Below are 21,597 nucleotides of genomic sequence, written 5' to 3' on the forward strand. Positions count from 1 at the left end.
TTAGAACATTAGCCTATGAATCAAAAATAGAAACATTCTAAAAATATTATTGATCTTTGGTTTATTGCACACATTTTGTATAATTCTTAAATGGCAAATATTAGTTATATTTCAAAATCAACCCAAAACACTTATTTTTCCATCGGTCTGCTTTACAAACGTTTTGCTCATTGCCGCGAAAAACATCTGTTGATTGATTAAAATATTACGTGTTCATGTTGTTAACTGAACGTGGAGTACAGTATTAAATACATTTACGAATTCGATCCTAATAGTTTTTCTAATGAACAGGTTCATGAATAAGCCTGTAAGCTTCAAATCAAGATTTTCCTTAAAGAAATACACACAATAAATAAAAACCACATTAAAAATAAAAGATAGAAGTGTTCAATATTGCAGTGCAAAGAAAGACAAAGAAAGTATGAAAAGCACATTTTATTTCACCTTTCATAACAGTGCCATTAGAACATTTGTACAAGATACGTCACAATCTAAAGTGCACAAATACTGTACAACAGAGGAATCTTAAATAAAAGGAAAATCGCATCGGGCTTCATAGAAAAATATGATTAAAAAGAATTAAGGGCATGCTATAAAAAGAATCCAAAGTAAAAACCTCATTAAAATGAAGCGTATTTCACAAATGAGCCAAAAAAATGAACAAGCACAACCAGGGGGCACGAAAGCTTTGGCACTTGCAGATTAAAAGATTAAAAACACAACATGATCAGATCACTTCAAACTAAATAAAGAGAGAGAGAGAAAGAGAGAGAGTCGACCCGAGTAAGCAGTTCTTAAGGGCTGGTGTAGAAGGCGTAATAACCCATGGCTTTATGGCTCTCTTTATTATACTCCTCAGAGCTCAAGTCCTCACACTTTATAGTGGGTGAAGCGTCTGTACTGGAGCCTCCAGGAGAAATGCGTCGCCTCTTACACACCATTGAGTATCCGCTGGTGTCCCCCGAGTCTACAGCCTTCAGCACCGGCGGGGCCTCCATCCAGGAGCCAGTGTTGCCAGCCGTGGGGCCCGCCGTTGAGCTCTCGTCCTGCAGCTTGTCTTTAGAGGACAGCAGGTCGTCGGTGTACGCCGGAGGGCTCGGTCGAGGAGACCAGGGCAGGCCGGTGGTCATCTTCCTCGGATACGAACTTCTGCTGCTCCAGCCGGCCGCCATGGAGGCGAAGGCCGAGTCGGGGTAGTAGCTGAGCGCGTGTGGACTCTGCAGAGGAAGTGGCTTGATGCCATACGGCAGGAGGCTGGAGGCCGAGTACTCACTGTCATAGGACAGGTCCAGTTTACCAGACGCAGCGCTCTGCTGGACGAACCAGCGCTGAGCCGAAGCCGAGCTTGCAGCCGAGTCTTCGCTCTGAGGAGAGAGCAGGCCGTTGGTCTGTGGCACGGCGCGCTCGCTGGCGTAGAAGCGGTGGTTTTGCGGCAGGTTGTTTACAAACTGGTCTTGGAAGAAGGGCTGCATTGCATAGCGGGCGCCGGGGACAATCTGGTGCGACCGCGGAGAATCAGTAGGAGATGGGGTCAGTCTGTCGCTCTCTGGAGCCGTGTACATCCTGAGAGAGAAGCGGCACAGAAAGACAGAGGCTGTTAGAAGTTTGTATTATTAAAGCTTTCTGATCAGTTGCCTAAACTATGATGCCTTGTGTGATATCAATCAATGCACCGTGGAAAAAGAGATTAAAACAAACAAAAAAAAAAGGTGCAGAAACTATTTTCACAATCAATTACAAAGAAACAGGAAGTAACACACTGAATTAATTGACATTTTTTTTAATAGAAAGAAATTGTATTTTTATTTTGTGAAAATGCTCTGTAATCTGTTTTATTTACAAGTTTCAAGTGTAGCTAAAGATCTTCGCGTAACAAGGAAAATGAAAAACTATATATATATATATATATATATATACAGTATATATAAAACAAGGAAAATTAAAATGTTCTTTTTTTTTTTTACAAGTGCAGCTAAAGATCTTCGCTAAACAAATATTACAAATATAAAATTATTTATTCACACACACATGCATATATATATAACATTTGTCAACTAGATTACTTTAACAATGGAAATAATTAAATAATTTATTTTTTAATAATTAAATATTCAGTAATACATAACATTTAACTTTTAATTTTCAGTTAATATTATTTAATGAACCTAAAGCTAACATGAACTACCAAAGATTAGTTTTATTTTTATTCGTGCACAATTTTAGTTAATGCATTAACTGTTCACTAATGGGACCTAATTGTAAAGTGTCATCATATAAATATCATAGATACAGTCTCAGTTTACCCGTGTTCACCCGTCATACTACAGAATTTTATAAACATTGCTTTGTAGCATAAATGCATAAATGAAATTGGAATCAAAGTTTGAAAATCTTTCTTTTAAATGATAAATTATTCAAAAGAAATGTTTTCAGACTTCAAATGTAAAATCTGCAGCTTGAGAGTCAAGTGTAAATAAAGGGAATGACAAAAGGAAGGCCCATATATTTTGAAGGGGTTTCATAATTTGTTTTTGTAGTATGAAATGCACTTACGAATCATAATTGTCTCTGAAGCCTTTAGCGAAGGGGTTGTGGTCGATCTTGAGCTGTGTGATCTGCAATTAAACAAACACCAGGAGTTCAGAAGCAGAGCAGAATGCAGAAGTGGCTGCAGGGAGCTGTGGCTGAGTTTCTGCTTACATCTGTGTTCTGGTAAGCTGTTACAGCGATGAACTGGTTTTCTGGGAAAGTGAAGGTTTGTGTTTTAGCTTCGGTGCTCATGTCCTCCACACCATCCTCTGTCACCTCCACGATGTGCAGCCGAGGCTGGTATTTATGCAGGGACTGCAGGACGATCATCTGTTTGAACACACATACACAGACAGACAGCATCAGAGTTCATGGTCAGAGTTTGCAGTTAGACATACAGAGAGGTGTCAAAGCCACACTGAAGATGACTGGAAGTTTCTACACGCACGCAGACTCGTCTTTATCTTTATTTTTAAATGCACCAGATGCATCTGTTCTTTGCGACATGTACTAAAATATCAGACTGTAAATTATTAAGATTTAAAGGTTCTGCTTTTTGTTTCATATTTGGTCTTACAGCCAGTATACTTCATGCCTTAGTTTAAAAACATCACTTCCTAATAAAAACATATCTGCCTTTTTTTTTTTTGCAAGCCTTCTTCTTTTTAGGCTTTAATAAAATACATGCGTGTCTTTACTATAGTTTCAATCCACATTTCAAATTTCAAACTTAGTTGTACATTAAAACATTGAGTGAGTTTTAAGGTTATTAGTTTACCTGAGTATTGTTGTTATTTGCGCCCTTGTTGTTGGTTAGTTTCAGTTTTCCGAATGATATTTCTTGTCTCATCCAGTGTGCTCCAGTGTTTGGTGATTCTGGGTGAACATAAACCTTGTTTCCTGCACAAAAACAAAGAATTTCGATGTTTTGTTTGGTAGTAAATTATTAGTTTTTCTAAACAGACAGATAAGGCATTTAAAATAAGCAGCAGTGAACTTTAGCGGTAAAAAAAAAAAAAAAAAAAAAAAAAATCTCCTTTATAAAAAACATGTATCGTGACTAAGAGCGATTTGTTTTGAATAATTCTAATGCATATAGCAGAATAACACGTCCACCCCCGCGTGTCCCCGAGTGTCATAGCTGCAAATCGCTCATGTTAAATGTGAAACTGTTTTAATTGCAAAATACACTCATTTTTAAACGAAATGACACGGTAAACAGTGGAAAAAATTATTATGATAACATAAAACAATCGCGCGCATTCAGAAACATTTTTGGAAATCGTAACATCACATTTTAGTTTTAAAATGCCTGGTAAATTATTTTAAGAAATTCGTTGATTTTAATATGTTTCCGTTGCATTACACCAGAGAAGATTTTATATATTTAACCAATTCTATCAACACAATCTCGAATGTAAATTAAAATCCCACTCAGAAGAAAATTAAAAAATCGATTTCATCTTTTCGTTTTATTTGATTATAAATTATGATTTATTTGATTATAGATTATAAATAAATATTCATTTAATTGATGTATAATAATATATTATTTTATAGAACAAAAACAATGTTAATTTTTAACTGCAGATATATCCGGTTGTCATGATGCTCAAATAATTTTCACATCATCTCTGGTATTTTTTTTTCTTTTCCTTTTTTCTCACCTTGCATGTTGTTGTCCGCTTTCCCGCAGGTGACCCATTTTCCGCCCTGAAATCTCCAGTGATTCGGATCAGCCAGAACAACCTCCACAAACACGTTATAATGCGCCGTCAGGTTCAGCCCAGTGATATTAAAACTCAGAAAAGGGAACATTCGCCTGCGAATATGATCGTTAATAAAACACGAATTAGAACGGATTCTGGATTGATTTATCATCCTGCGAAAATGAATTCGATATTCAAACCAGGCGTATAATTTTATGAAATTGTAATTTACATATTTCATGTTTGAAAAACAATTTTAAAAGCATGCATTTATGTTCTAAATTGCTATATATATATATATATATATATATATATATATATATATATATATATATATATATATATATATATATATATATATATATATATAAATATATATATAAATGAAAACTAGTTTACATTTTCCAGCTCCTGAAGTTTCTTTCTTACCTGCCCTGTTTGGTGATGATCATCTCGGTCTGATGGCGGTGAAACTTGAGCCACAGTGGTCTGTTGCACAGGTAAACCTGCGCCCTTGCCGCGGAGCCCGAGCCCGGAATGGGCATCGAGCTCAAACCGGAGCCCGGTCCGGGATAGGACGGGTACAGGCACCCGGGACCCTGTCCGAACTGATACCCGCTCCCAAACTGACTCCTACTGGCGCACACAGCGGAGGAGAACCCGGCGGGCGGAAGAACCGAGCCGTAATGCAGAGACGACGAATACCTGGACCCGTTCGAGCCGCTGTACACCGACCCGGTCTGGCCTCCGTACGGGAAGAGAGAGCATGGGTTGGTGACGTCTGAGCTCGGTTGGGTCGAGGATATGAAATAGCGGTCAGTGCCCAGCTCGTCGATGTTGTAGCGGCGGGCGTTGGACAGCTCATCATCTCCACCGATCACTGGGGAAGTTTTACGCGCGTCCGGTGCGGCGGCCGCTGCTGCTGCTTTAGTCCCGGTGAAGCCCTCACTGTCAGCCTCATCCATCAGCGCGCTCCCACCGCTCAAAAACTTCTTGGCCCCGGAGCTCTGCTCGGTTTCAGTTCGGTCCATGTCCTGGAAGTCTATCTGCGTTGACCCCGGGCTGTTGTTGGTGCTCTCTGAGGACGACGACAGGTTATAGAAGGTCTTGGGTAAGTTTACAGATGCGCCAGGGAGGATGCTTTCTAACTGCATTATTCAATGCACTGACACGGGGATGAGAATCAATTAAAAGCAGGTGGAGATCAATAAGTAGATCACACCAGGACGCGGATCCGTGCGCCCCGCAGCTTGACCTCTGAAGCGACACCTCCGGATTTTCAACTGTAATCTGTGAGTGACAGAATTGTTTGAGAGAGTTTTTATATGATCCCACTCGAGGGGGCGGAGCCTCGGCAATTCGTGCGTTCTGAACGTGTTCTCATTGGCTCGGAGGCCTTCTTTTTTTATCTCTACTATTATTTAAAACGCATGCATTTTTGTTCTTTTTTTAGTATTATTTTAGCCAGTACTTCTATTTTTGTTGACTTAAAATGTATCTATGCTAGAAAGGTAGGTCTGCTGTTATTAACAGTATAGGTTATTATATTTAATTGGAGTGTCTACAATTTGTGGTTATGACTAAAACTTTCTTAAAAAGAACATTTCAAAATTCGTTTCCAGCCAATTAATGAGTGTTAATTTGAGACTGACATTGAACCCACATAGGAACTTGACACCCATTTTAGAAGCACCGACAACAAAACAATTAACGAGTCCTCCAGGCTGACCTGAGAACGGTTTTACTTGGCAACTCAAATAATTAACAAACGATTACCAGCGAAACCAAACTCACCACAGACTGTCATGCAGGACCGCCATGTCTCGAGCTCGTCGTGTGGCAGGGTTAAAGTTGAGCCTTCTCCGGATCAGTGTGTTTGGGGTAAATCACGCTTCACCTGCACGCGCCCAGACGCTTTTCTCTTCTTTTCAGCGCAAAAAAACTCGACCAGCAGCGTAAGTTCCCTCTGCTGTTGACAACGAAACGCACAAGTAAGCATTCGAAAATGTAGTGAGTTTTAACGTGCAATTACCCAATGCATTTCCCCTATAGAAAAGTAGTTTATATATACATATATTTAAGTTAAGTGCCTAATCTACGTGTTCTAATGTGTATTTCTATTGTGAACTCTGTTTCAGCGTCTACATGATCCGGGCGACAAACTGCTGGAGATTGTTTTCGGCGTGCACGAGGTGAGTGTGGCGTGAGGCGCGCTCGTGCGTCACCTGAGGGGTTAAAAAAACAACAACAAAAAACCTTGCGCCTTTATTATTAATAATACTGACAATATACCCTGGTTATAAAATAGATTTAGCCTATAGATTTTTAGTGAAGGCAAATAAAAATACATTCATTTTATTTTTACGTATCTTTTCTCTTTAGAATTAAAATATTAGGCTACCTAATTGTAAATATTGTGCTTGTGTTTTTTTTCTTCATAATTCCTAAATAACGGATAATCAAAAATGGCTTTAAGACACTGAATAAATTGTTTATTTCTAGAATATTCATATTTGTTTATTAAATAGAATACCATGTATTTATTTATGTGTTTAAAGCGAAACATTTTGTGCACGAAATAAGTAGGTTGTATGGATCAAAACGTCTGGAGGATTCAAACAATATCAGAGAACATTTTCAGAAAGAGAGAGAGAGAGAGAGAGAGAGAGAGAGAAAACACACGCAGGTCAACAGATGGAAAAACAATTGAGCCCCAGTTCACCATAAGGTAATATCTGATTGTCTTTATCATCAGGCGGTGGTAATAAAAAGAGAGGGGCGGGGGCTCAACCCCTTTCCAAGCTCAGGGAAACCGGCCAATTATTTTTCCGTGTGAAAGAACCGGTGATAGTGAAGGAAGAGACAGCCGGAGGATAGACACCGCCTTATTAAAACCCTTCTGTAACACAAATATGATAAAAGAGAGAGAGAAATATATATAGAGGAGAGGAGGACGGACAGAAAGGCCGCAAAACTTCGCGATACACGGAGCCGCGCTGACCGGGTGGCGATAATGGTCGGTTACCCGGAAAGGGTCACCCGCTCAGCGCGAGAGCTCTTTAATGAAAAACCCCACCGGGTGTCCTCATCAAACCCATCCGCTGACTCTCTTTAGCTCGTCATTCTAAATTAAATTCCTTGATGACAGCCACGGGCCTGATGACAAACTAAAGAGAGTCTGTTATACATTTAATAAGTCACAGGTTGTGATTATATTAAAACACTACCATGCATTAACCTATTCTCACTTGAAATTACGTTTCTATTTGGCCCATTTGACCTCTTTCTATTTGCTTTCAGAGTGATAATATGATTTGACCTTGCTGCGGCTCTCTCACACATTATTCCTTAAATCAACAACATCTGCAGCTTCAATCTTTAAATCCTGCTCAATCATTATCAGTGTAATGAAAACCCAGTGTTGGATTCGGACTTGTCGTATCGGCTCAGTCGGTGTGTCTAAATTATGAGATCCAATCCTGAAATCATCTCAACTAGGTGTGATGTAAAGACGATCCACACAAAGCACCTGAGAAACACACACACACACACTCAGGAATGATTATGCGTTCTCACCTGACAGATCCCGGGTCCCAAGTGCCTTGTAGTTTTTAAGGTGTGAGATTCACAAGGATTAGCTCCCAGCTAAGAGGAATTTTGAGACGAGAACGACTTCACCGTGCAGAATACACAATTCTGCTTTCTACAGAAGAAACTCGCTTTTAGACTGTCAGTCATACACTCTTAAAAGTAAAGATTCTTCATTGGCATTTACATGGTTCCACGAAGAACCTTTGGAATCTTTCCATTCCACCAAAGGTTCTTTAGATGATTAAAATGTTCTTTACATTCAGAAAAAATGGTTCTTTAAAGAACGGTCCAGTTAAAGGTTCTTAACCATAAATGGCTCTTCTGCGTTCTTAAAAATAAAGGTTCTTTATTGGCATCAACAGTTCCATGAAGAACCTCTAACATTTACATTTGACAAAAGGTTCTTTATAGTGTTAAATATTTGGATTATTGGATTAACGTTGTAGAAAAATGATTGTTTTAATAACTGTTTACTGAAAGGTTCTTTGAGGAACACCGAATGGTTCTTCCATGGCATCGCTGTGAAACACCCCATTGGAACCTTTTTTTTTTTTTTTTTAAATATATCCATGCAATTAAAACAGATGAAATGAAGAGCTAAATTGAGCTTCAGAACATTTACAAAAATAAAGATTCTTTATTTCCATCTATATGGTTCCATGACAATTTAACATCCATGGAACATTTTCCATTCCACAAAAGATTCTTTAGAGTGGAAAAAGTGTTTTTTACATTATAAAATGTTATTCACTCTAAAATATAAAGGTTCCAAATGGGTATTTTGTCATTTTCGGAACCTTTCAGTGAACAGTTATTAAAATAACCTTTTTATTTTCTGAGCATGAAGAACATTTTAATAATCTAAATGAGCTTTTTTGGAATGCAAAGGTTCCATGCATGTTAAAGGTTCTTCATGCACCATAAAATAGTTGAACTCTTATGTTTCTGGTTCTTCTGTTGAAAACATCCTTTTGGATCCTTTATTTATTTATATTATATTAAGTTACTTTAGTTTATTGCTTTATATATTTAGGCCAAACATATGTGTGCACATTATCCGTGTGCAGATGTGTGTTATGAGCAGGGAATATGTGTGTATATGTGTGTTTGCATGTGTGCAATCTAGAGATGTGTGAAGAATTTGGGGAAAAGGGGCTAAAAATCTGTGAAAAGACAGAGAGGGGGGCTGGAACTCAGCTGGAAACTGATTGGCTGCCAGCCTGAGGAGGAAATAAGAATCTGCTGTCCTCTCCGGTCTGGGACCTCGGTGACCAGGCGCAAGATGTCTGTCATGGCCCCCGAGGGCCCCGCGGCGTCCCCACAAGACTCCTCTGCCTCTGAAAGCATCTTTCTCATTTTATTATTGACTCAAAACGCCACCCAGTCTTTATTTCCCTTGCTCGGTTTCTCTCCGTCCTGAGTGCACAGGAGAGAGTCGGGCGAAAGGCTGCGGGTGAATCAGGGTCACTCAAAATCAATACGGTGCTTTTAGATGGGACAGATACATAAGGGACGGTAATCGTCTTAAATGTTTTTTTGTAGCTCTCAGAGGCTTTGAGACGGGTGACGGTGGATTTGGGATCCTGACTCTTCTTTTTAAGCACACAACTGTGAGTGTTTTTCATTGTGGTTCACAGAACTGAAGACTTGGGTCAGTCACAGTGATTTCACTCAGGTAAATGTAAACTCATGTCTATAATGCATATAATGCATAGTTCTTGTCCCCTCGGATGTGTACATGAAAAATGAACAATATCCTAAAGCACATTAACCATGTTTTCATAGGTGCTGTATAGACCAAGCTTATTATTAGTGACATGAACACATTTTTTTTTCTTAAATACCTGAGCGCATCGTAGTAAACTTCACAGTTTGTGCTACAGACCTTAATGAAACCCCATAACATGCTTTTTTTTCATTTATTTAAAATGCACGCTCTTGCAAACATTTTTTACTTGGTATATAAAAAAAAAATGTGTAAAAAAACATGCATATGCATTTATTATAAAGGGCAAATGAAATAAATAATCTTCTGTGCTATTAAAGTGATGGGGTGTACAGTGTTCTCCCCGGCTGCAGGAGTGACAGTCGCTGTGCACACGTTCGCGCCCTTTGACCTGTCATGTCACACCGCTGGATGCAGACCTGACGTGACAGCGGTGTATCAGCGTGTGCCTTGCGGTGGCGTCGCCGTGCGCTAAATGTCCTAGCCGTGTATCATACCGCGGCTCCGTTACTGAGGTCAGATGACAGACTGGAGACACATTTAGCCTCAAACGCTGTCAACACCTCGGTACACCCGACGAACACAACAGGCCATTTACAGTCTCCAGATGAGGCCTAATCGATCAATTATTTAACTTCAGTTCAGTCTAAAGTATTTTACTGGCATATTTGTGTTTACATAGAAATATTCAAAGTGTTATACAACAAAACAAGTAATAAAAAAGAAAAAGAAACATACAATATATCAAATTACAATTAAATAGTATTAAAATAAGGTGCTAGCTAAGCAATGAATATAACATATTTTTATATTTTACCTCATAACGTGTCTATTTTTCAGTAGAAGTGTGCCAGTCATTTTCTAAATTTGTAGATTGTTTTTTTCTTTTGTTGATAGAGGGTAAAAAAGGCAAAAAAAGCTTGAATTTGAATTACTAATTAAATCAACAATATAAAAAATGCAATTTTTTGCTTTTATAGTGCAGCAGGGTTTTTTTTGTAACTGATTTAATATAGCTATACTGTATATAAAAAATGTAATGACGTTTAAAGGTTTTATCGTTTTAATTTAAAGAATCCTGACTGGTTGAACTTTTAATTAGTGAGTCATAAGTGTTATTCTAGTTTAATATACTATTGTAGTTTCATATTAGTTTTTTAGTTTTTTTGCCTTCATTGTGATTTTGAAGTTTTAATCATTTGGTATATATATATATATATATAAGTATCTTGGGTTTTAGCTATGACCCTGGTCATTACATTAGTCCCATTTATTAACGTTGTAGTATATTGTGATATTTCACAGTTGGCTGCACTAAATGAGCACTATAAGTGCAGCTCTTTCAGTTGAGTTCAGAAAGTATGGATTGGTTTTCAAAGCATGTATCAGTCTCCCATCGCTCCACCGAACCTCAAGGCTCCCAGAGAACCAAACAAGGTTGAATTACGGCACATACGCATAGATTCATTCCAACAGAGCCCTAAGTTTACGTTTCCTCATAAACCCGCTCCCGTTCTGACCCGTTCACCATGTACCGTGACCCCCGGTGTCCAGAGGTCAGGGGCCGGCCGTCGAAGGGAAGGAAGTCCAGCCGTATTGTTGTCAGAGTCCATCAGAGGCGGACGCACATGAAAGCGGTGCATTCCTGCTTTATGATGCGATCAGTGCGAGATTCATGAACGCCGTGGACAGGATTAACGCCGTACGTCTCATTAGAGGATCCTGGAGCTGAGAGCCGCGGCGGGAGGCGAGCTGAGGAACGTCTGCGCTCCCGTCTGCTTTCACCTGCGCGTGTCTGCGCTCTCTTCTGCGTTATGGGGATTTATTTGCACATGAAGGACACACAGGCCCGTGGCATCTGCCGACAGTCGCTCTTTAAAGAGATGGATGGCTGTGCTTTCCCTGAGTATCGGATGCCTGTTTGCTGTCAGAGCTTTTTGGGGGAATATTCAGTAATGTTAAGTGACCCCTAAATGTAAAACAAACCCCAAACAAATCAATGCTGAAAGGGAGAGTTCACCTAAAAATGTGAGTTCTGTTGCATTTACTCACTGCAAACATGTATGAGCTGCTTCCGTGCATCTCAAACGAACAGTGAAAGTCAATGGGGTCCAAAGTTGGGTTTTGTCCTTTTCATACTATATGTAAAATGTTTAAAGATGGGAGTTTATTTACTTTTCTGCTTAGCAATACTAAGATAAAGTGAGTATTAGTAAATAAATTTATTCCTGATGCATGTTATGATTGGCCTTTTTACTTACAGTTAAGTAAGAAAAGGACAAAACTGGGTAAAAAGAGGATAAATTGCAGTTTGTCTGGAGTAGATGTGGACAGATTCTGCCGAAACAAACTATAAAATGGATGTGCACCATATAATTTGAAGCCACACTTCAGTCTTGCATTAGAATCATTTTTGGGTGAACTAACCCAAGGCTTTCCAAAATAAATAGAGAAATTTGGTGTTGCTGTTTGAATTGAATTGATCCAGTCTCTGTAAGATGATAGAATCAAAGCCCGTGGATTAGATGTGCGTGGCAGCAGCTGTATGCACAAATGCAGATTGTGGATTGAATATTCTGCGGGTTTTGGCGCGTCTGCTCGATCTGATCTCCTGTAGTCATCCAAGGGAACTGGGGCCGTCGAACACCACATAATAACATTAACAGATACATGGATGAGTCCTCAGTATAACCTCACGGATGAGACGGACAGGCTTTGTGTATATCCTAAAGCAGCACGGTTTCTGTCTAGCCCCGGTCAGGTTTGAGTCGTGCACCGTCTTGGCCTCCTAACTGGAGCTGACCTCTGGCTGACCCCGGGCTGGGTCTGACGCTGACCCATTTCTGGCCTCGGATCTCTCTCCTCGCAGTACGCCGGAGCCATCGACCGGCCGAGGTGCTAAAAGTTTGACAGCGTAGGCCAGAGATACATGTTTTGAGTGTTAGTGTGTGCGTGTATGTCCTGGCATCTGCACTGCAACCAGTTATTTTAGTATTATTTTATATATCCTGCCAATTTTTATTAATATTTTGGAATTATTTTTTAGTTTTAGTTAAATTTTAGTAATTTTGTTTTGTGTGTGTGTGTAATTTTTAGTTTTTTATGTTAATTTTAGGGTTGTTATTTTGATTTCCGTTTTAGTTTTTAATTTGCTCCACTTTTTGTATTTTATGCTTCAACTCATGTCAATTTAAAATTTTTGATCAGTTTATTATTATTATTATTATTTAATGTAATATTGATATTTTATTTTAGCTTCATTTTAATAAAAAAATATTTTAAATGCCAATAATTTAACACTATATTATGAATATAAAAGTTATATTTAAATACAAATATATTATAATTCTAAATTCTTAATTTAAGAATTAATTAAATTCATCAACTAATTTTCTTTGTTAAAATTGTTGTGCCAATTCAGAAAACTTAAATAGAATGTAAAAAATAGAATTAATTATATCAGACGAAATAAATGTTATTTTGCATGTTTAATTTACTTTTGCATTAAAAATATATCAACTAGTCATTCTGCTCCAATAATGAGTAAAGGATGTCAGAATCACAGCTGTATTGTTTCCAGATTTGAAACAGGTCATTATAATAAAGTAAAACTAAAAGTACAACCATAATGTGTTTCTTAAAATAAGATAAATATATATATTCATGTGCTAAAATAACTGAAACTAAGACTGAAAATAAATACATATATACATAAATAAATAAATAAAACTATATATAATACAACCCGAATTCCGGAAAAGTTGGGACGTTTTTTAAATTTTAATAAAATGAAAACTAAAAGACTTTCAAATCACATGAGCCAATATTTTATTCACAATAGAACATAGATAACATAGCAAATGTTTAAACTGAGAAAGTTTACAATTTTATGCACAAAACGAGCTCATTTCTATTTTGATTTCTGCTACAGGTCTCAAAATAGTTGGGACGGGGCATGTTTACCATGGTGTAGCATTTCCTTTTCTTTTCAAAACAGTTTGAAGACGTCTGGGCATTGAGGCTATGAGTTGCTGGAGTTTTGCTGTTGGAATTTGGTCCCATTCTTGCCTTATATAGATTTCCAGCTGCTGAAGAGTTCGTGGTCGTCTTTGACGTATTTTTCGTTTAATGATGCGCCAAATGTTCTCTATAGGTGAAAGATCTGGACTGCAGGCAGGCCAGGTTAGCACCCGGACTCTTCTACGACGAAGCCATGCTGTTGTTATAGCTGCAGTATGTGGTTTTGCATTGTCCTGCTGAAATAAACAAGGCCTTCCCTGAAATAGACGTTGTTTGGAGGGAAGCATATGTTGCTCTAAAACCTTTATGTACCTTTCAGCATTCACAGAGCCTTCCAAAACATGCAAGCTGCCCATACCGTATGCACTTATGCACCCCCATACCATCAGAGATGCTGGCTTTTGAACTGAACGCTGATAACATGCTGGAAGGTCTCCCTCCTCTTTAGCCCGGAGGACACGGCGTCTGTGATTTCCAACAAGAATGTCAAATTTGGACTCCTCTGACCATAAAACACTATTCCACTTTGAAATAGTCCATTTTAAATGAGCCTTGGCCCACAGGACACGACGGCGCTTCTGGACCATGTTCACATATGGCTTCCTTTTTGCATGATAGAGCTTTAGTTGGCATCTGCTGATGGCATGGCGGATTGTGTTTACCGACAGTGGTTTCTGAAAGTATTCCTGGGCCCATTTAGTAATGTCATTGACACAATCATGCCGATGAGTGATGCAGTGTCGTCTGAGAGCCCGAAGACCACGGGCATCCAATAAAGGTCTCCGGCCTTGTCCTTTACGCACAGAGATTTCTCCAGTTTCTCTGAATCTTTTGATGATGTTATGCACTGTAGATGATGAGATTTGCAAAGCCTTTGCAATTTGACGTTGAGGAACATTGTTTTTAAAGTTTTCCACAATTTTTTTACGCAGTCTTTCACAGATTGGAGAGCCTCTGCCCATCTTTACTTCTGAGAGACTCTGCTTCTCTAAGACAAAGCTTTTATAGCTAATCATGTTACAGACCTGATATCAATTAACTTAATTAATCACTAGATGTTCTCCCAGCTGAATCTTTTCAAAACTGCTTGCTTTTTTAGCCATTTGTTGCCCCCGTGCCAACTTTTTTGAGACCTGTAGCAGGCATTAAATTTTAAATGAGCTAATTAAGTGGATAAAAGTGTAAAATTTCTCAGTTTAAACATTTACTATGTTATCTATGTTCTATTGTGAATAAAATATTGGCTCATGTGATTTGAAATTCCTTTAGTTTTCATTTTATTAAAATTTAAAAAAACGTCCCAACTTTTCCGGAATTCGGGTTGTAGGCTGTTACGGTTGTATTGTTTGGTTTCCATTGTACTCTTTTAGATTAGTATACAATGTATGTATATTTATATATATATATATATATAATATAAAACGTGTATTTATTTATATATATATATATATAACGTATATTAATATAAAACGTATATATAAAACGTATATTAAAACTATGTAAAACAATAACTTAATAACTAATAAAAATGAAACAAATACTCAATGAAATTACTAAAAGTTTAATCTAAAATTAAAGTAAAACAGAAAATATAAAAACTACTTCAAAATATTAAATAACTATAAATGTATGTTTAAAAGGTCAAGTTGAGCACACTGCATTGTGGGATACCATATTCCTTACAAATTTTAGTGATGCATACAGGACATTCAGGTAGCACTTTATTATACAGTCCTGTTCCTCATGTACATACTGTGTACTTATTATGGTAATTACAATAACTATGTAATAACTAAGTGCTACCCTTGAACCTACCCCTACCCCATGAACTTTCTTAGATAAATACACTGTAAGTGCACTATAAGTACATGCAAGTGCATGTATTGTAAAATAAAGTGCAACTGCATACTGCACCGTGTGCATCCTAAATACTGTAAATGCTTTACTGAATTCAGTATTTGTGATCGAGTCTGTGGGAGTGTGTTTTGAGAGTAACATGCTAAGGGGCCAAGATTATTCACCGTTATCCTCTCAGTACGTGTGTGTGTTTCAGGATGCATGTGTGTGTGTGTGTGTGTGTGTGTGTGTGTGTGTGTGCACTTTGGAGGGTCCGGCGGTGGCGGCCCACGAGTGCTGTTACTCAAGAACAAGCAGGGCTTTTATCACATCTCCAGCTCTGACTCAGAAACTGCATTTCGCCGCTCTCTCTCTTTCTTCGGGACAGCGAGCAGACGCAGTTCTCTGCAGCAGTTCAGTGCAGGAGCAGCTGCGCACGGGCCTGTCTCTGTGAGTCAGAGGTTTTTACACCTTTCGCTAAACACACACACACATCTCTGTCTCTCAGCCTACTCAGGCATATGCTGCTTATGTAGACATGTTTATTGCTTTAAAACTGACCCCATAGAGAGAAGGAATCCCCCACTGAGGGTCTCTGGAGACGTCAAACCCACGCTCTCGTCTCTGAACACTCGTGTCAGTTCAACTGATTGAATGCAAGTGAGACGCTTTTGTATTTAATATCAGTGGATTCATTTGAGGGAATGAGTCATTTGAATCTTGTTTTATTACAGCACCAAATGAGAAATGATCAGTAACATCTTTCATCACCTGAACTCACGCCAGGAGTTCTGCATGTTGTCATCTTCTCATTATTCGTCAAACACAAACTCTGGTCCACTTTGCATCTTATTCTGTCCTGGCAAAGATCACATGTAAATCATCCAAACATGTTTTTATTTATTTATTTTTTTACATAGTTTGGAAAATTGGAAAGAGATGTTAATCTGAATAGACAGGTAGAGATTATTTCTCAGACAAAATGCAAAATGTAATGAAAATGACAACATCCTGGAAACGCTGTCTATTCTATCAGTCATCATATCAATTATCTGCCCTAGAAAAACATACTTTTCAGTATATGCCAGATTTTCCGTATCCGTGCGTCCCAGTATAGCATATTTTCATTTCTAGCCGTCTTTGTCATCAGCGGTGCTTTCTTTGGCGAGTCTCTGGTCTTTGATGAGGAGAATCTCAATATTGAAGGTGCAGGACAGCAGAGGTCTGTGTATTTATCTGAGATGCTGTACAACAGTCTGGACGGGCCGCCTGTCGACTGGACTCAGATCAGTATCAGACGCTGATCAGACGCATACACACACCCGACAGGCCCGATGACAGCAGGCACTCCTGATAAACAGACCCCCCTTCAACACGCACACACACACACACACACACACACACACACACACACACACATTGTTCTATCCATTTGGACACCAGAATGGCCCATATTTTTAAACTTGCATCCAAATTCTTTACACGCTTACTGTTCTGTCCCTGTCCGTTTGGACACCAGAATGGCCCAGTGATCACCTGTGTTTGTTGTTTTTAAACACTGAGTGTGAGTGTATGTTGACAATATCCCATCTATCCATCCATCCATCCATCCATCCCGTTTCAAATTCAAAAGCTTAATTGTCTACCCACATAGGGTGGAAACTTGTCTTTAGACTAAGGCTTAATCAAACAACACAATACCTATTATTTAATAAGCTATTATTAAATAGAGTTGATGTGGTTAACATGTAACCTACTTGTAGAACTAAAAAAATAAAATGTATATAAAAAATCTATTTAAAATGCTAATGGTGGTAGGAATAAAAGGCTTCTTTCTTATTCTTGGCCGTTTTCGCAAAAAATAGGCTTTCTCAGTTTAGTGTTTCTTTAAATTCAGAAACGAAATGCATTTTTCAGCTCAAGTTAAACTTGATGCATGTTAACTAAAGCTATTCAAATTAAAGTCATCCTTTGAAATGCGACTCTGATGGCTTCTCAACAATCAAAGTCAAATCCACGAGAGAAAGTCCAGGCTGTTCTCAGATCAGCTGCTGTGGGGAAATTCCACCAGCACATGACAGGAGTGTGTTGCTTTGGATCGTCTGTTGGGTGTTTGCATTTCCTTCTGTGCTTGTAGGTTAGCCATGACGGGAGTCCAGACACATGCGATCTACCCTGAACATGCTGCCTGTGAGAGAGAAAGAGAGGCAGAGAGGTCTTGGCTTTGGAGGATTTGGACCTCTCAGCTTAGAAACAGCCGGCCCAGTTTGGACTCAGACCTGGTGTTAATGTTCTTTTTTTCTCCAATACAAATCTGTTGTGTAGCAACCCCCAGATTCTCCTTTACCCACAAACCGCATGTGTTTTTAAATGCACCGCAACACACGACAGACACACACACAGGGACATGTTGCTTATTCAGGTATTCATGCACGGCTACACTAGACTAAATCAGACCTTCCCTCCCAAACAAAAGATGTCATAGAAGTCTTCTTTTAAACGTGCAGTGCATTTCATATTTTGAGGGTTTTTCACCTTGAACGCTTCATGTTGCTGGACCCCATTGACTTTCATTGTATGCACATTTAAAAAAAATTTTTTTTTTTATTCCACACAGAAGAAAGCAAGTCATGCAGGTTTGATGTTGAGTAAATGATAACAGAATTTACATTTTGGGGTGAACTGTCCCATTTAAGCATGTTTAGGTCTTATTGTGTTTGACTCATTGGTGCACCTTATTCTAAAGAAAATAAAAAATGTTTTTCACAATTTTAATTTAATTGCAACACCTCTGGGTGTGAAGCAATATTCAAATCAAAATTAGGATAAACAATGTAGAGCTGTTCAATTTCAGTATGGAAAGTGGTTTAGTTTAGTTTCAGTATGAATGGTTTTCAGTATGAATGGAAGTTAGATGGGTTTGTGAATCATGCAATTCATGTAATTTATATATTGATGAAAAATACTGATATTTTTTAAGACCGAAAAATATCAGATAGGATAGTGTTGCAAGCACTTGGTGGATAAAGAAGATCTGTAAATTTGAAAAGACTAAAGTCTCAAATCCAAGTCACTATGTGGGAACATTAGCATAACACGTGCCCAGATATACACGCAAAGAAAGGAGTAACTTTTGTTCTCGCTGTTGATGCCGGAGCCATGTTGTAGAGATGCTGTGTTTCATTGTGAAAGCGAAACTACTTTGTTTGGCCTTCCAAAAGAGGATAAACTAGAAATCAGTGGTTAAGGTGTATTGACAGCACTGTTCCAGAACAGTTCAACCCAAATATTCAGATTTTATGGAGAACAAAGACTGATTCTTGTGAGAGTAGACTATAATGCTTCTGTGGCACAAACGCTGTTTCTATAAAGTTGGGCAGTTCAAACAAGGACAGTCTGGTGCTTCTGACTCACAGCCTGTGAGAAAGTTTACATATTTAAAGGATTTGCCACTGACAATTCAAACACAAGTTTTGAGCAGTGTAGAGTAGCGTTTGTCGTTTCTCCGATCACAAATGCAGACATGGTTTTATGTTAACACAGCGCGATATGCAACGCAACATGTAAAAAGACTGTATAAGTCATTATAATCAATAAATATGTCCCAACGGGATGCAACAAATGCCTTGTTTGTAATGGGTTTTATTGGTTTTGTCTCACTTACAAACACACCAATATAACATTTTTCAGAAAAAGTCTGATACGATATCATTTTTGGTACTTGCCGATACCGATACTGATACCGGTATTTTCACATCATTTGGATTTATTTTTTGTTTTTTAATATTGGGTACAGAAACAAAATAAAAATAATAATAATAATAATAATAAATACAATAAAAATATGAATCATGTTAGTTGGCTTGATTTAGCAAACAGATATTATCTTTTATCATTATTTCTACTCTTAATCATACCTGTTAAAATGTAAAATGTTAAAAAGCTTTTGTTACGTTCACTGTTCATTTTAATGGCACATTAGAGGTGCTCCATTGCAGCAGCTCAATACTGTAATCACAAATATTCTAATTAAAATAACATTTTAAATAGATCTTAAAAAGGTGAATATTGAACGTTTAACATTAGATGAATTACTTGAATGTACTTCATAGGCGTCCTTAATCTCTAATAACTCTATTCTACTCTGTGTTATTCTGTTTTGAGTGTTTCTTTTTCTGGACACAGCTGTTTACATGCTGTGTGGGTATTGACTTTTGGTATTTGGGCATTTTTACGAGTTCAGGAGCGCAGTATTGGGCCGATACCCATACTAGTATCGGTATCGGTGCATCCCTAACTAACACCGAAATTTACAGTTTTATTCCTATTTATATTCTGAAGGTTTTTACTGAGGAGTTTGTTAAAATAAAAATCAGCTGATACAGTTTATACAACAGTATTTTCTGGTTTATGGAGTGATAAAGAGGGGTATCCATAACCCCCTCTGTAAAAACTTGTAATACAAAATATGTTTTTTGATTAGAAGAGGCTTTGTACTGAGTCTAAGTTGCAAAATATCTGTGGGTGTGTTGTGGCACTTGAGAAAAGCCTTTGTAATATTGCTGGTTGGCGTCTGGGACGGGCCCTCATGCCACCGCTCGACACGTCACGTCAGTCCTGATGCGTGCACAATGTATAAGATCGGTCCTGAGCTCAAGTCGAGTGCAGAAGCATCAATCAGCTCAGAAAAATCACACCTCGAGCCCCCTGCCCGCGCAGGGGGGAGTCCTACATGAGGTCACCCAGTCTCTAAACCTGAGAGTGGGAGGTGTTGAGACTACCGGGCAACAAAAGAGGGAAAGAGAAAGAAAGACAGACAAGACGCGACATTTGTGGTGGGCTGCATTGAACACCACAAATCTGTGCTTTCATTTTCATGTCTCTTCAGGCTCACATCTGATGCACATTTAAACAATAGCTTATGCAGTGCATGTGCATGTTTACAGGTGTCTCGTGCGGCATGCAAATGATCTGTATGTACCATAACTGCTGCAAATGAGACTTGTTGAGAGTTGAGCTGTACAAATCCTTGTCCCTTTCGTTTTGTTATTTTTTTGCCTCTTGTTTTCCGGTGAAAATCCTTAAAATGGGTCCCTAAAATGGGATTCGTAGAACTGATAAGCTAAATGCATATCAAGGTTTTTTTTTTTTTTTTTTTTTAAAGCAATTTTTTGCATCTCGGATGATTTTATCTTGTTTTAAAGACACTTTCGTTTTACTCAAATATAAGACACGTACCAATCAGATTTTTGCAATGTGTGTAGTTTTTACTCACAGGTCCTCATCTGAAGGCAAGACGCATCAGAATTATGACTCACCAGAAGAAGAAATACTGAGGTGTGTAGCTACCTAGCATGTTCAGTGTAAACATTTGACAATCTGTCAGATAAATAAACTCTGTGCCTGTCAGACGTTCTCTTAAATCATTAAAGATAGGAATATTATTATTATGTTGTTTATAACTAGCTGGATGTCTGTATAAAAACATCCATGCACAGTAAACGTGTGTGTGTGTGTGTGTGTGTGTGTTGTACAGTGAGGGGTGAGCACTCGTGGTTGGTTGACCTTTGTGTGCAGGTTGGTTCACCTGTGGTGGTGAGTTCTGGTTAAGTCAGGTGATGTAGAGGTGTGTGGGTGACCAGAACTTTCAACCCACCTGCGGCTCAGCGCTGTGACTCATCCAGACTTGCTGCTTTCTTCTGATCTACTGTCACGTGATGCTCTGAAGTGATGGACCTGAGCCATATTCACAGACCAGACTGTCAGCGTGCAGGACTCTTGTGACCAGGACCGGTAAGAAACCATCTAACAATCACTCAGAACATCTCAGCAACCGCAGAACAACTCTATTGAGCATCCACAGCAGTAAACACAAAACACACGTTCTAATGCATGTTCTTCAGCTGGTTATGAGGTTTCAAACAGCAGGTGTGTGTGTGTGTGTGTGTGTGTGTGTGGGAGTTTGAGCAAGTAAAAATTAAGAATGTTTTGTTTCATGTTCGTACAGTTAAATGGATACTTTTAATAATTATACTTGCACAGAATGTGAAATATGAGCTAGAAACTGTAGAAAAAAAGTTATTACTTGAAATAAAATGAACTGAAATACAAAAAAATTGATTCTTTCATATTTCAGCTACTTGCCCACACAACTCATTCTCATTTTAGTTTCGTTCTAAAATAACA

The 21,597-nt window shown here is 38.4% G+C and overlaps 1 protein-coding gene and 1 long non-coding RNA gene across 3 annotated transcripts; one reads left to right on the plus strand and one right to left on the minus strand.

Annotated features, from left to right (window-relative positions):
* Positions 1–420: 420 nt before the first annotated feature.
* Positions 421–6,169, minus strand: LOC132103876 (eomesodermin-like). The gene is made up of 7 exons (XM_059508942.1): positions 6,033–6,169; positions 4,668–5,528; positions 4,197–4,351; positions 3,308–3,429; positions 2,701–2,859; positions 2,554–2,615; positions 421–1,563 (listed from the first exon to the last, which is right to left on the minus strand). The coding sequence occupies exons 2-7, from the start codon at positions 5,390–5,392 to the stop codon at positions 795–797; spliced, it is 1,992 nt and encodes a 663-aa protein (XP_059364925.1). The 5' UTR covers positions 5,393–5,528; positions 6,033–6,169; the 3' UTR covers positions 421–794.
* Positions 6,070–21,259, plus strand: LOC132103877 (uncharacterized). Of its 2 annotated transcripts, none has more exons than XR_009423477.1 (4): positions 6,070–6,229; positions 6,377–6,430; positions 20,676–20,748; positions 21,165–21,259. It is a non-coding gene; the product is annotated as an uncharacterized LOC132103877 (long non-coding RNA). The 2 variants fall into 2 exon arrangements; XR_009423476.1 differs by having other exon boundaries at positions 20,989–21,200.
* The last annotated feature ends 338 nt before the right edge of the window (positions 21,260–21,597 follow it).

The sequence above is a fragment of the Carassius carassius genome, chromosome 25 (assembly GCF_963082965.1).
Source record: "Carassius carassius chromosome 25, fCarCar2.1, whole genome shotgun sequence".
NCBI classification, from domain to species: domain Eukaryota; kingdom Metazoa; phylum Chordata; class Actinopteri; order Cypriniformes; family Cyprinidae; genus Carassius; species Carassius carassius.